This window comes from Sander lucioperca, chromosome 4 (assembly GCF_008315115.2).
Source record: "Sander lucioperca isolate FBNREF2018 chromosome 4, SLUC_FBN_1.2, whole genome shotgun sequence".
NCBI lineage: Eukaryota > Metazoa > Chordata > Actinopteri > Perciformes > Percidae > Sander > Sander lucioperca.
The window spans coordinates 11,135,205-11,149,149 of NC_050176.1; the positions used below are offsets into that span (position 1 = coordinate 11,135,205).

The 13,945-nt window shown below is 41.5% G+C and overlaps 1 protein-coding gene across 2 annotated transcripts in view; it reads right to left on the reverse strand.

Moving 5' to 3' along the window:
- Positions 1 to 964: 964 nt before the first annotated feature.
- The window catches only part of adcy9 (adenylate cyclase 9), a 38,311-nt gene continuing 25,330 nt past the window's right edge, over positions 965 to 13,945 (reverse strand). The window contains exons 6-11 of one of the 2 annotated variants that reach the window (XM_031289172.2): positions 11,867 to 12,084; positions 10,763 to 10,922; positions 8,017 to 8,159; positions 7,318 to 7,347; positions 6,437 to 6,722; positions 965 to 6,177 (exon numbers count right to left, since the gene is read on the reverse strand). In XM_031289172.2, the coding sequence (XP_031145032.1) occupies positions 5,122 to 6,177; positions 6,437 to 6,722; positions 7,318 to 7,347; positions 8,017 to 8,159; positions 10,763 to 10,922; positions 11,867 to 12,084 (1,893 nt within the window). In that variant the 3' untranslated portion in view covers positions 965 to 5,121. Of the gene's footprint in view, positions 6,178 to 6,436; positions 6,723 to 7,317; positions 7,348 to 8,010; positions 8,160 to 10,762; positions 10,923 to 11,866; positions 12,085 to 13,945 lie in introns of both variants that reach the window. The other variant, XM_031289171.2, reaches the window with a different exon arrangement.

A 13,945-nucleotide genomic window follows, 5' to 3' on the forward strand; every position in this document is an offset into this window, starting at 1 on the left:
TCATTTTTGTGAGTACATTATAGTTCATTTATGTATTTAATTTTAATAGAAAAATAACAGAAACATATCAATATTCAAAATAAAAATATTCAAAAATAATACATTAATTTTAGTTCTGTGTGGAATGCTATTTCATGAATTAAAATTACCAAAATGGCTGTAAATTATAACATCAGTTAGATATTAAATTCAATAAAGTTATGATACATTTAACAAGTAGAATGCTATAATGGTAGTAGGGCTACCTGTATTTTTATTTAAAAGGGGAAGAATTTAAAAAGGCATATTATAATCTACTCGCATTATGTATTCTTTAGTCAGAGGTAAACATCTCACAGGATCTGGGTTTTTAATAATGATAATGTGATTTTCTGCATCACAAAAGTAAAGCAGAGGTTTATGCATGTTAGTCCTCTCTGCAGATTAGCACAGAGATAACAAAACTACACAAAAAAACATTAATACTCAGTAGGTGGCCATATAGTTTACTGATTTACTTTTTAAACACATTTTACTCATCTCTTCTGTTGAACGTTTCCCACTTTGTGACCGGTCTTTTTCTTTTGCTTTGCTGCTAAAAGTGAATAACAGATTTCAAAATCAATTCATTACCTTTTACAGGTTCTGGCAGTGAATATTTTGTAAAATATGCTGAGGATACACACTGTATAAGCTGCATTTTAGTCATCCGCTGGCTGATCAAAAGAACTTTCACCTTATTGGCAGTGTTGGGACTATCTGAATGCTTTCCTTATACTTGGCCACATCTATGATTTACTCAGCAACTTCAAGACAAAATGGCAATTCAGTCTGATAATCAGGCTAATGTGCATCCATGGTTTGACATGAACTTATCTTCCCTTTATACCTCACAGTGCACTCAATTTTTTTCTGCATGGAGATTTATTTCTCTCATACTGAAATAAAAATAATAAAACACTCACTCAAACAGACACACATTAAATCAATTTGATAGTAAGTGTCGCTTTTTCATTGTTTTCTGGCAAAATCTGACACATGCACATGTATAAAAAAATCATATGTGACATAAAATAACTGCATATGTACAAACAGAGTGCTTTGTGCAAATGTGTACAGATTACGATCATGTGTTGATAAATGATACATGGGTAATGTGCACAAAACATACATAATAGACCTCTTTCATGAACATAAAACAAATACACAAAGATTTTAAATCAAACAACTCTGTCTAAGTTTTGTCCCAGTGTAATTAAAAACACATACGGGTTGAATTTATACTTTGTAATACAAAGATGTGTAGCTGTCACCATTTAAATTAGTGATTAGGCAATGCTATTTTTCTGTGATGATTTTAACAAGTGCTAATAGAACACTCTTTCCCCTATAAAACAGAATCACACTTCAACAAAAAAGTGATGACTGAATGCTTTAAACTTCTCCTCAATGCACTTGGCTGTTTTCTTAAATGCATTTTTTTTTTTTTTTACTGGAGCACTGGACCTCTAAGGACAGGTCTTTGCCTCTGCCAAAACTAAAACAGATCTTGTCATACACACATCATCTATCAATACACTGTCAGAGAAGAGTAACCTTAAATGAGCAAAGCTTAGTGATTTAAAGAATCCTGCGTGTTGGCAATACATGCTTAATGTTCAACATAATTGTAGAAAGAATGATATTGAAATTACATTTTTTTTTAAAGATGATAGCATGGTGCAGAATCAAACTAAAAATGTAGTGTATCTGGCAAAAAAGAAAACTGCTCATTCATTCCCATGCAAACAAGATTGCGCATACTTCTCCCCCCATGTATCACAGATCACAGAGCCAGCAGTGTTCACTTGAATATTTTATTTATACGTGTGTACAGATGTGCGCTACTGGAGTTGTGGTGTGCCCGTCAACCTGTGGAGCCCCACATCTCAAATCTACTATGGCTAGTTTCTGTTACTGGTGTGCATGCTAAGGCTACAGCGAGCGCCATTGCCAAAAAAAATCAATCACCAAGGATTATCTAAAAACATGAGGCAGAAGGGTAATTTGGAAAATGTAGGGGAAAAACTTTCCGTGAAAACTGATACCTGATATTGTAATCCGTTTTTATAACTTTGTGTGGTATGGTTTATTAGGTTTTGGCAAACCTGAGCATGTTGAGAATATGCACTACAAGCGTACGAGAGATGTGCCTGTTAGAAAATATTTTAAAAGCATATCCCTAATTCAAAATGCACTGGCTGTGTATGTTTGGAGTGTACAATGGTAGAGGTAAAGAAAGATGCATTTTATGCTACAGATGGAGACAGCTACATAAAAAGAGATGATTCCTTCTTTTTCATATCATCTCTGTAGCTATGTGTGTGGCCATAGCTTCTCTAGGCAAGATTCTTAAGCCCAAATGTTGACCGGTCTCTAAAATATGTGGCGGTTTGTATGTGTTTGCCGCATCATTACACAGATTTCAAACTTCAGGGCTTTCTTAAAGAATGCAGCTTTGTGCGTGTAATTCCACTACAGATAAGGCAGCAACAGCAAAATAAACAGTGGCCATGTAGTTGATTGATATCGTTTTGCATCATATTACAGTGATCTTTTCTATTTTATTGACTTGGAGTAGAAATTAAATATCTTTCTCTCACACATACACGCAAAGTACAAGGGGGAAACAAGTGCTTTAAAGAGTAAAGATAAAAGCATGAAGTGAATAAAGAACAAAGAGAACTACAGAGGTGCCAGCTATTCAATGAGAACACCACCACCACACTAGTCCAGGCTACCGGTTGATGACAGTATGAAAGAAATGGAAAAGAGCAAAAACAATTGATGGAATTTGTGAAAAACAATTGCAGCAAAACGTGCACAACGAGCATCATTTCTTCAAACATACAGTCATAATCTATCGTCATTATGAAAACAGCATGATAAAAAACTTTCTGAAAACCAAAATACTCAAAAAATACAGTCATACTTTTTAGGCACCACAAAACAATCAGCTAGTTTAGGTTGCACTGCACCTGTAGATCACTCAATTAAAGTGGCACAATTAATGTATATTGATACAGTAGAGGGCCTTCTCCGTATAAAGGCTGTGACAGGATAAAGTTAAAAGTCCCACCCCTTCAACAGCAAATCACAAAGCTAAAGGCAGACAATACTTAACTAGTGAATAAATCTATAGTGATGGACTGACCAATGTTTTTTCTTTTTTCCGGCGATGAAGGCATACATTGAGTGCGAGGTTTTAAACACAGCACCATAGAAACTGTTGAACTTGATCTGCGCTTTAACACTTTAACCAACAGCAATGTGGACTAACCCCTATCATCTATCAATAAGTAAAGACTGATTCTCCCTTACAGTCCCACTTCAAGTGATACTCCACTCAACATCTTTTGAGTATCAAACTCTCACCCCACTCTAGGCTTTAAAGGATAAGTCTGGTGTATTTTTCTTATAGTTAACAAATTCCATGAAAAGACCAAAACCATTGATCAATTGATCTTACTAAAAAGTATTGTCTGATATGTCTTATTCCTCTGTGCCTTAGAGCTCTGTTATTAAAAACAATAATAGCACATTAATGAGCCACAGGTGTTACACTGGTTCACATGTTCCTTCATTACGATGAACATGGGCTATGTAGTTTCATTTTGAGTCAATCTCACATACACCGTCCTGCTGCTGTAAATACTCACTAACATACCACATCAGCCACTGAATACAGTCCCCAACAAATGCACTATTTCCTCATATTTGATAAAAAAATTGCTAAAAACTATAGTGCCCAGGGTCACCATGCTGGCCAAGGGATTAATTGTTGCATGTCATTCTCTCTCTCTCTCTCTCTCTCTCTCTCTCTCTCTCGTTTCCTGTCATTACTTTACTGTCTGCTATAATATATACATACAATGCCCCCAAACATACTAAATACTTTTGGTTTTTTAATTTGTTTTTGTTTTTTATATGTTAACAACAAAAATAATTTAATAGAATATCTCTAGGTAAAGGTGGGTGCAACAAGTTTGTCGTTTGCCCTATTTCTCGTTTCTCTCTACGCAGCACAGCAGCTTTCAGTCTAGCCAATGAGTGAGCTCCAATGGAGTGGTTCTGACCAATGAAAAAGCAGAACGGGTCATACTCTGGACACATCTTGAGTGGAGTATCACTTTAAGTATATTTAAAGTGCCTTCCTGTGTTTGTGATTATCTCACTGTTTAAAACCACCCTTTCCTCCATATCTATATTCCCTTTTCTGATTAAAGTTTGTGCTTTTGATTGTACTTGTGACGGACAAGAACTCTGTTTCAACGTTCTTAAAATCTATTTCACGGTAATAACTACTAAATACAAGTGGTCGACAAAACACTGTGCAAGACCTGTGCTTAAAATGTGCATTTAGCTGCTACACAAACTAAAATTTATGCAGCCTGCTTTGTAGCATGTCCCCTTTTTACTGAGACTAGCACAAATTAATACTGTTTTAAGCCCTCATGTCAAAGCAGAATTACAAATTAACACTGCTTTATGTATTCCCTCATTCTTCCCATAGTTCCCTGCTCAGCCCATTATGCTGCACTGGCACTTATATAGAATCTAAAATAATTTTCCCTTAAGTAAGGTCTAGACTTTGATCAAGTTAAAAGAAATGATATGGCACAACAATAATGCTTTTTTTAAGAAATACTTCCATTGAAAATAAAAGCATGGAGTAAGAAACCACAGCATGTTCTGTAGTCTAAGATTGTTAAAACTTTGTTCAGTATTCATATTTGTTTGTTCACTGTTCTAGTCCTGAAGGCACTTAATAACAAAAATGAATAAGAAAAAACATCAAGAACAAAACCAACAAAACGTCCTTCCCTCTGAACCCCTTTCAGCCTTCTTCCCTATACACTGCTGTGCTCAACACAGGTTTAACCCACCCCAGCACTCAGGCAACATTACCATGAAAGACGGTAGTAGCCATTTTCATAGCCACTGTAGCCACTGTTTGTGTTGAAGTGAAAAACTCCCTCTTCTTCATCTGCCGAAGACACTTCACCCACGCCTAAAGGAAGGGACATCGTGCCCTGCACCTGCAATCGGTCCGGGATAGTCAGCAGCAGGGGGGCAGAAGACAGGGGACGAGAAGAGGAGGGATCAGAGACGGGCATAAAACTCCTCGTTGAGTATTGTTAGCTCGTTGGCCTCCACCTCTTCATCCTCCTCTTCTTGAAGTGCGAGAGGAGCAGGCTGCACCTGGGAGGGCACTTGTGCTGCACTAGGCTCTTGGCCCAGTTCAGAGTGTGGAGGGAGGTGAAGGTCTGTGGCAGGGGACTGCCCAGGGAGGTGTGGAGAGTCCCTATATCCCTCCTCCCTCACCTCTGTGGACTTAGCTTGGACAGGCTCAGGCCCTGCTCTTGAAGGCCTTATAGCGCTCTGTGGTTGAGGAGGGAGTGTGAAAAGAGAGGAGGAAGGGGGAGTGGAAGAAGAGGGGGGAAGAGCTGCTGCATGGGCAACAGATTCTGAAGTATTATTGGCTGTTGATGCCACGGACGAGGGTCCTACCCTGGTGCCCAGCTCCGTTCGATCTTGATATATACTTTCCCCACTTTTGGGGTACAGAAAAGTCCTCATTTGACCTTTGCCCTTAACATTCACTGTACCTCTATAGTCAAACTCTAAGCCCATGGCACTGAGCACAGCATGGCTCTCCTCGCTCACCTGCACCCGACACTCCACCCCAGTGGAGTCCATACGGCTGGCAATGTTGACCGTGTCTCCCCAAATGTCATAGAGCAGCTTAGTGGTGCCGATCACCCCCGCGGTCAGCGGCCCGTGGTTAAATCCAATACGGAGCTTGAAACCAAAACCCAGCATGTTCTTGTTAAAGTCGTCCAGGACGCCCATCATCTCCAGGGCAAAGTTGAAAAGTGCCCTGAGGTGAGCATGTAGAGAGTCATCATCATTCTCAGCCAACTCCCGGACATTCAGTCCGGACGCTGCCATGTAGGTGGCACCGATTGTTTTGATCTTTTCCACGCTTTTGAATTCAGGTTTACGAAGGAGCTCGTCAAAGTCTCCAATTAGCTCGTTGAGGACACGGTAGCACTCTTTTCCACCCTCGTAGCTCTCTTCATAGAACTCACTAAAGTTTACAATACTGGCAAAGATCACGCCCACACTGTCGTGATTCTTGGAGTAGCTCTGGGTCACCTTAGGGAAACAATGAAATGAAATTATTTGAACACTACAATGTGTATATATTTATGATGATTGTGATGATACAACAGTTAAGATTTTTATCTTTCATCTCCTTTATTCACGGAAAAAATAAGAAGGATGTATTTTTGGAATTCCTTAAAATAGTGCGTTCTGGATTACAAAACAAGTAAAAAAAAGTATATCTGTTAAGCATTGTTCTAATAACCATCATAATGAAGTATTATATTTTAGTTTCAACAACTACAAAAACCTTGAGATGGTCAGCGACATGGATGGGGATGATGTTGCCCAGTAACCACTCAGCCTGGTCTCGCATCGTCTGGATCTTGGAGCGGTGTTTGTCAGCCTCTACATTGCCATGGTAATGGAGACGGTAGCTGACCTCGAACTCACGGTTGAGGAACCAGACCAGGAGAAGCAGCAGAAAGAAAGCCAGGACAGCCTCTGGGATCAGAAGGTCAAGAGGTTGCGGGGGTGGTTCAGGGCCAAGAGTGTTTAATGCTGAACCACCATCACTGGATGTGGAGATGTTCAGTCTGAGCGGAGAAAGAAAAACAGAAGAAGAGTAAGACTGGTTCAAGCTGAACATAGGAATAGCGAACAAAGGCACAGCAGAACAGGACAATGATTAACAGGATTAAGAGGAGAGATGAAATGGAGACTGGAGAATCCACCACACACTTAAAGACTTAAAAACAAAACAGCTACAGGTGTCTCAACTGGCATTTTGTGGCACAATTTGTTGTCAGATGATAGGGGATATTTCCAGTGCAGCGTTAATACATTTGTGAGTTCCTCGAAATTAATGAGCTAGAGTGTAATTCTTGCAATTTTACTCCAATGTTCAACTTCATCAGGCAGATTCATCCACTTGCCTCAATAAATCACACCCAAAACTCATGAGTCATTTCCACCACTAGTGACATTTACCAGCCATTACCACTGGTGCACAAAGGGAGAGACAGAGGAAGAGAGAGCGGAGGACAGGTGAAAGAGCAGGAAAAGCATGAGACTGAGTAAAAGCCACAGAGAGCTGTAGTTATGAAAAATATAAAAGAGAGCTGTCGCCCCTGTTGACCCTTCAAATGTCACTCATACATCAAACCCTGCTGTTTCCACGGAGACACTCACCCATGAACTGGCGAGCTGTTATTACCGGAGCTGAAAGACAACAAGATTGGTGTCAGTCAGGAGAAAGGGCCAGTCACATGCACACACACATGCAATAACACACACAACACACACACACATGAGCGAACATATACAAGACAGATAATTTTAAATCCTCTTTACTTGCTGAGATCAGGTAAATATATAGGTATGTAGTACCAAAACAACTAGGTTAGTTAAAATGTTTGAGAATAATTATCTATTTGTATAAATAAAACTTGAGGCTATCAAGGACAGAGGTGGATGAGGATTGTATACAGTATATATATATACATAACATGTTTTATATACACAAAACACAAAGTTGTAAATTAGTGTTTTCACATTGTGGTCCTAATTCCTAGCTTTCACTTACATGCTGCTTATAAATTACTACTTTGGCCTACAATGATTTCATAGACACTCATGCATTGTATACTACTGCACCATGATCAGTGACTGCATATTTCACTTTAATTAAATTAATAGAGCTCAGACTGGATTACAAGTCTTTCAATTGAATTAAATGTGAGATGCCACATTAAGTGCATACTGTGGATAGTGTAACTATGCGGTCTGGGTATATATACAGCACGTGTATCTGTTGACTTGCATGTGTGTACCATATATTTGCATTTTGGTATTTGTGTATGTGTGCAAATAACAAATGCTCACCTGTACCTGTGCAAGGGGCTGTACAGCAACAGCAGCAGGGCAACCCCTGTTGCAGTGGCCAGGACTGAGCGCATCCAAAAACTTAGCTGACAGAAGTTACAATACTGGATGATGGCCAGGATGGTGGCACAGCACAAGAACATGGTCACCTGGGGAAAAGGGGCTAGTCATTAAAGTGACTTAAGAAAGCAACTGAGGATTTTTATTTATTTTTTACTCCTTTTGCTTGATTTTAGTGGTTGTGTTGTGCAATTCAATTTGTACAGTACTTTGGTACTTTTGTTGGTTGTTTTAAATGTGCTATATAAATAAACTTGACTTGACTATAGTGTGGAAACAAAACAGAACAAACACAATACAGTTCAGCTTGTGAGGCACCTGTGTGTGTTAAGTAGGAGAGGTAATAAATAAATAAATGAAGGGTTATGGTAATTAGTCTCTACTGGCTAACACTTTTTCACCTGAATTAAAGAAAAAAAAAAGTTGAGTTTATGATCCAACTGTGGTGTGGTGGTGTAGTATTGGTACATTGTTGAAACTTTAGCTGGCATCAACAGTGTTGGTGGTGGCCGTGTCTTTACCTGAATGTTTTTTTTAACCACTTGTGGTTTAGCAAAATGTAAAACTTGTGTTAAACAATATGTTTGAAATAATAGTTGTACTAAGGAACAGCCATTTTCCACTGCGGACGATTGTGCTGCGTTCCGGTTTTGTCCTCCGCCACGCGCCATACCACACCGGGAGCGTCTCAGAATCGGAGCGTCTTGCTGCCTGACTCACAGATTTTATTGTCTCTACAAGTACTTTACAGAACAATCACGTGTTTATTAAGCTAGTATCTACCTTCTACTCCAAGCACTCCTGTAATTAAACTCCATGCCTTCTCTTCTTTTGGCGTTGTCCTGATAAAAAGGATCTGTGATGTCGTATTATGTTTTTCCACCTCCAAGATGAATCTCTCGTTGTCTGTGGTGTTGTAGAGGAGACGTATACGATATTGGGGTGTGCGTTTTGGTAAATTGACTGGATATTCTCGCTGTTTCACTTGCCTGCCTGGCTGTCTGAATGCCCCGCGGCTCGCGTGAAAATAGACCTGGCACGTATCTTTAGCGGAGCAGAGCAGCGAGCCGCTTCACGCACGCTTCTGGGACGCGCCATGGCGCAGCTGGTGGAATTTCAAGCATTGACTTGAATGGCAGCGATTGCTCACGCCCGGAACGCAGCGCAGACGCACCCGGTGGAAATTGTCGGTAAGATAATCTCCAATTAGTTCTTTTTCTTCTAGTAAAATACCACGTTTGCTTTTTTTTAAGATAATTTTTTTGAGCTTTTCCGCCTTTATTTGATAGGACAGCTAGGTGAGAAAGGGGAGAGAGAGGGAGAAGACATGCAGGAAATCATCACAGGTCGGATTCGAACCCTGGACCTCTGCGTCGAGGCATTAACCTCTCAGTATATGAGATATATATATATAAAAATAGACCTAAGCTAAGCTCCTGTCGATTCGGGAAACATCCTCCGAGCTAGAACCAACAATCAAATTATACTTATCTTTTTTTTAAGGGAAATCCTTATCACACACTCAACAGCCATTTCATTTCCAGAACTCGCCTCCCTAAGTACACATGTTCCACCAAAAAAACTTCCTTCCCGAGGCTATTTTGCAGCGGCACCGTACCTGCGTCCGCCGCTTAGCACCACCCCAAGACGATTGTGATTGGTTTAAAGAAATGCCAATAAACCAGAGCATGTTTTTCTCCCATCCCGGAATGCTGCGTGGACTAGCCAGACCCTCCTCTGCAGCACTGTGGAGGAAGGTCTGGCAATGTGAGACTAGTATTTTGGTGACATTCACAGGTTGTTAATGATTACATTGACACGATAACATCTTTTATTTTCTACACCCCCCTCCCCCACAAACACTGTATATCTTCAAAGGCATGAAGGTCCAGAAAACTGCATGTCTAATTAACAACCCTCCCTGAGACTACAGCTTTGATCTGCATGCCCCGAAGAGATGTAGCGAGTGGAAGGAAAGACAGAGCAGGGTGAAGAAAACATGGATAGAGAAATGGGGTGTTGAAAATCCTTGGAAAAACAAGATATCAAAATGCAAAACATCTTGCAAGCAGTCGTTGGCTCAAAGCTGGAAAAAGAGAGCTGGATTTGGCCTTGACTTAAAACAGCACAAAAACGCTGCAAAGTATGGCAGCTCTCAACCTTGGATGGACCTCTCAACCTCACATGGACTCAGAGAAGAAGAAATGTCTGGTGCATTTCTGGTGCCAAGGTCCACAGGCGAAGCCACCTGAAGCCCCCTAGCAAGTTTTCCTTTCACAGTTCCTATCAGAGCTAATGACACCTAATGGCTCTGCTGGTCTCCAAGGATCTCTGGATTCAGACCACCATGGGCAAGTTTTCAAACCGCCCGACTCCTCTCTGCTTATTATGGCTTAGAGATATCAGTGAGGGCAAACCATTGTAGCTTAAAAATCGCTCGTCGTAATCGTAACCGCCGTAGCCCCGGTATAATCAGCTGCAGTGCGCGTACTAATGGTGCCCGTGATTGTAGCCTGAGTAATAGTGCTGGCAGCAGCGGGAGCAGCAATATTGGTAAATACAAGTAAAAAGCAGTGACAGATGTAGTGCAGCACCAGCAGTGCTGTGAGTGCCCACTTACGGGACAGTGTATTTTCTTCACACACACGTTTTCCAGTTTTTATCCTACCAACCCACCAACAGACATGTTTACCTGCAGGGGCAATTGGACGCTGCAGGTGAGGTGGGACAAGACAGAGATGGCAGGGAGGGAGACTAACACAGCCCCAATCACGTGACGGGGGACCCATCCAGAGACCACCAGGAGCAGGGAGCGGGTACAGTTCATCACCTCCTCCAAATAGAAGGCCATTCTGCAGGAGAGGAGAGGAGAGGAGAGGAGAGCAAAGGTTGTTAGGAAGAGACGTTTCTAGCAGCAGAGCTCCAAAGAAAATCAGTTCATTCTAAATTACAGCGAAATCAGCATCCACAAAAACATGACTGAACAAAATCCAAACGGAAAAAATAAATACTCTCCCCTTATTACTCTCTCTCTCTCTCCATCGTCAGGGAAAAACTGAAGCAGACTTTCATCACTCATTATTAAGACACATTATTAAAACACAACTGTGCGGTCCAAGTCCCAGCTAAAAGATGAAGATGTATTGCCCATTTTCGAATTTACTGAAAAGAAAATAATTTCCAAATGTTCTCCACAGAGATGCATCCATACACCCAAAAAAAACACACCACAAGATACATGAAACACATCTTAAGCACTTTAAAGACTGGGAACTCCAAGTAGACATGTGTGTTTTGGTTTGGAACTCTACCTGGTACCAGGATGTCATTGTGCCAATTTCTGAGCCAATACTGGTCCTTCACAAAACAATTAACATGAGCCAGACATATCTGACCTGGGAAGTTAATCCATTGTGGTGTGGGAGCCAACCACCACATAATAGCATTTGTTTTAGTTTCAGTGGAGAGTTGTGGTGCTGTGGGATGGTCTATCGGTGATGTTTGATTCTGTGCCACTGAGGCCCAAGAGATGCAGGCTTTTAATCCAACAAAGCACTACAGCAGTCAATTTGTAAACAAACACTTAGATATTATAGGGCCCTGATGGCACAGCACTGACAACAACAGCCTAAATGACATTTCAGAGGCTTTTCCATCCTGCCAGGAAAAAAGAATATCTGAGGAAAACACAGACTCCATGTCATTTTGTATTACAAAAATGGTCAAGGTCTGGGGCCATGAATGTATTATCTTATGTAATGTGTTTTCATTGTTCTTAAACACACAGCCTCCTTACCGTATGGACAGTACCAGGGAGGCCAGCTCCAACAGGCCAGCCAGGGGAGCCAGGGCCAGGGCAGCAGGAGCTGGAGGGCCCACGGTGGCCGGGCTCACCAGAGGTGGAAGGAAGCAGGCCAGTGTCAGGGCCAAGAAGACAAAACAGCTGAGGAGAACATCCAGGAAGGAGCTGAAGGTGGAGCTCGCAAATGTCTGCACTTGCACCTGGTTCTTCACCTGGAGGGGAACAGGGATGTGGAAGTAAGAAGAAGCAGTGGCTCAAATGTTTTAGAGAAATCATGCCTGCACCTTACACTGCACATACACAGGTTTTGTACCATTATTTGAGTGTCTACCTAAGAGATAACTGCTTAATTTAAAAACAGCTTTCATTGCTTAAATACTGAATATTATAAATGTCCAATCCTAGTGTGTATACTGCTTTTGAAAGAGTAAAGTATTACATTAAGTTATAATGCTACCATAGTAAAGAACTGATGAAAGGTGGCTGTATAAAACAAGTGTTATTTCAGTGTGTAGCATAAAAATTCAAGGTGGAGGGAGGGGGAGTGGCCTTGACCAACTGCCACTTTGGTTGTTTGCAAGCCATAATGTCTCTCTTTCTCATGGGTGGGCCAAATTCTCTTGGCGGCCAAAGCAGAGAAAGGGGAGGTAACCTTCCTCCTTATGATCTCATAAGAGAGAAGACACATCAGCCCGATAATCGGGCGTCGGGCCGTCTGGCGAGGTCAGTGACTCGAGTCTGTTCGGTGTGTCCCGTGCCGTCGGCCGCCTGAGGAGCCGTCGGCCTTCATTTGGGCCGACCTGACATGTTCAGTCGGGGACAGGGCAGTCGGGACTCACCCGGAAATGGGGAGCGGATGAGCCGCTCAAAATCTGACGAAAATCTTTTAAACTGACCTTTGTCAATCTGAAATGAAGACAGATTCACGGCCTATTTCTCGCTTAAAATGTTTTCAGAAACACGTTTCGGTGAACTATTTTAGTACAATATGAGATCGTATTCTGAACAAGCCGCCATGACAGTCTGGCTGTGAATTTCCAGAGACGCGTTCGTCCAATCAGCTGCCGGTTTTCATTTTCTGGTAAATAATCAGACTGTTAATGGAAACAATACAGAGCAGCGCCGCCTGCTGCTATGGAGACGTATTACATTTTGCGCACGCGCAGAGCGTACGCTCAAGTCGGCGTCGCCTCAGTGTGTTCTGAGGCATTTTTTGAACCTCGGGACCCGACTGATCAGTCCGACTGGCTTTTCTGCCGATGGTCGGCCCGTCTGGTTGGTGTGTCAGGGCCTTAAGGAGCAAGATTACAGATCGGCCCATCTGAGCTTTCATTTTCTCAAAGGCAGAGCAGGATACCCAAGGCTCGGTTTACACCTATCGCCATTTCTAGCCACTGGGGGACCATAGGCAGGCTAGGGGAACTCATATGAATGTTAAAAAACCTCATAAAGTGAAATTTGCATGCATGGGACCTTTAAAATATAAACAGAAATTTTGAAACAATTGCAAAGCTACTCATTATCAAGAGTTTTCATTTCACAGCTTAGCCAGAAAGCCACAGCCAGTACAAGTACAAAGACTAATCATCAATGAGTATCACTGTAGATTTGCATGAAATTAACTTAGAGGCTGAATGTCAGTGTTTTTTAAGCTCTGTAGTAACACTGGTGTAACAGCAGGGGGCTGCAAGGCTGAGAGGTCAATGCAGGCCAAGTGGAACTAGTCCTTTTGTTTTGTTTGTGTGTGTGTGTGTGTGTGTGTGTGTGTGTGTGTGTGTGTGTGTGTGTGTGTGTGTGTGTGTGTGTGTGTGTGTGTGTGTGTGGTCTGAAAAGACAAATTGAGTGATTTTGTTATTGAGTAACCAGCAATGTCTCTCTGCCAAGATGGAAGTATTATATAGTATAGTATATAACAATGTGGTAACAATGAAGGGAGGGCAGGTGTCACAACGGGATGCTAATTTTGCTATCATGTTTTGGGATATTGGGACTAAGGTTTACACACATTCAGTAATGAGATACTAATCACTTGTTTACATACTGCAAAAAAGGTACAGGCATCAAACTTCAGTA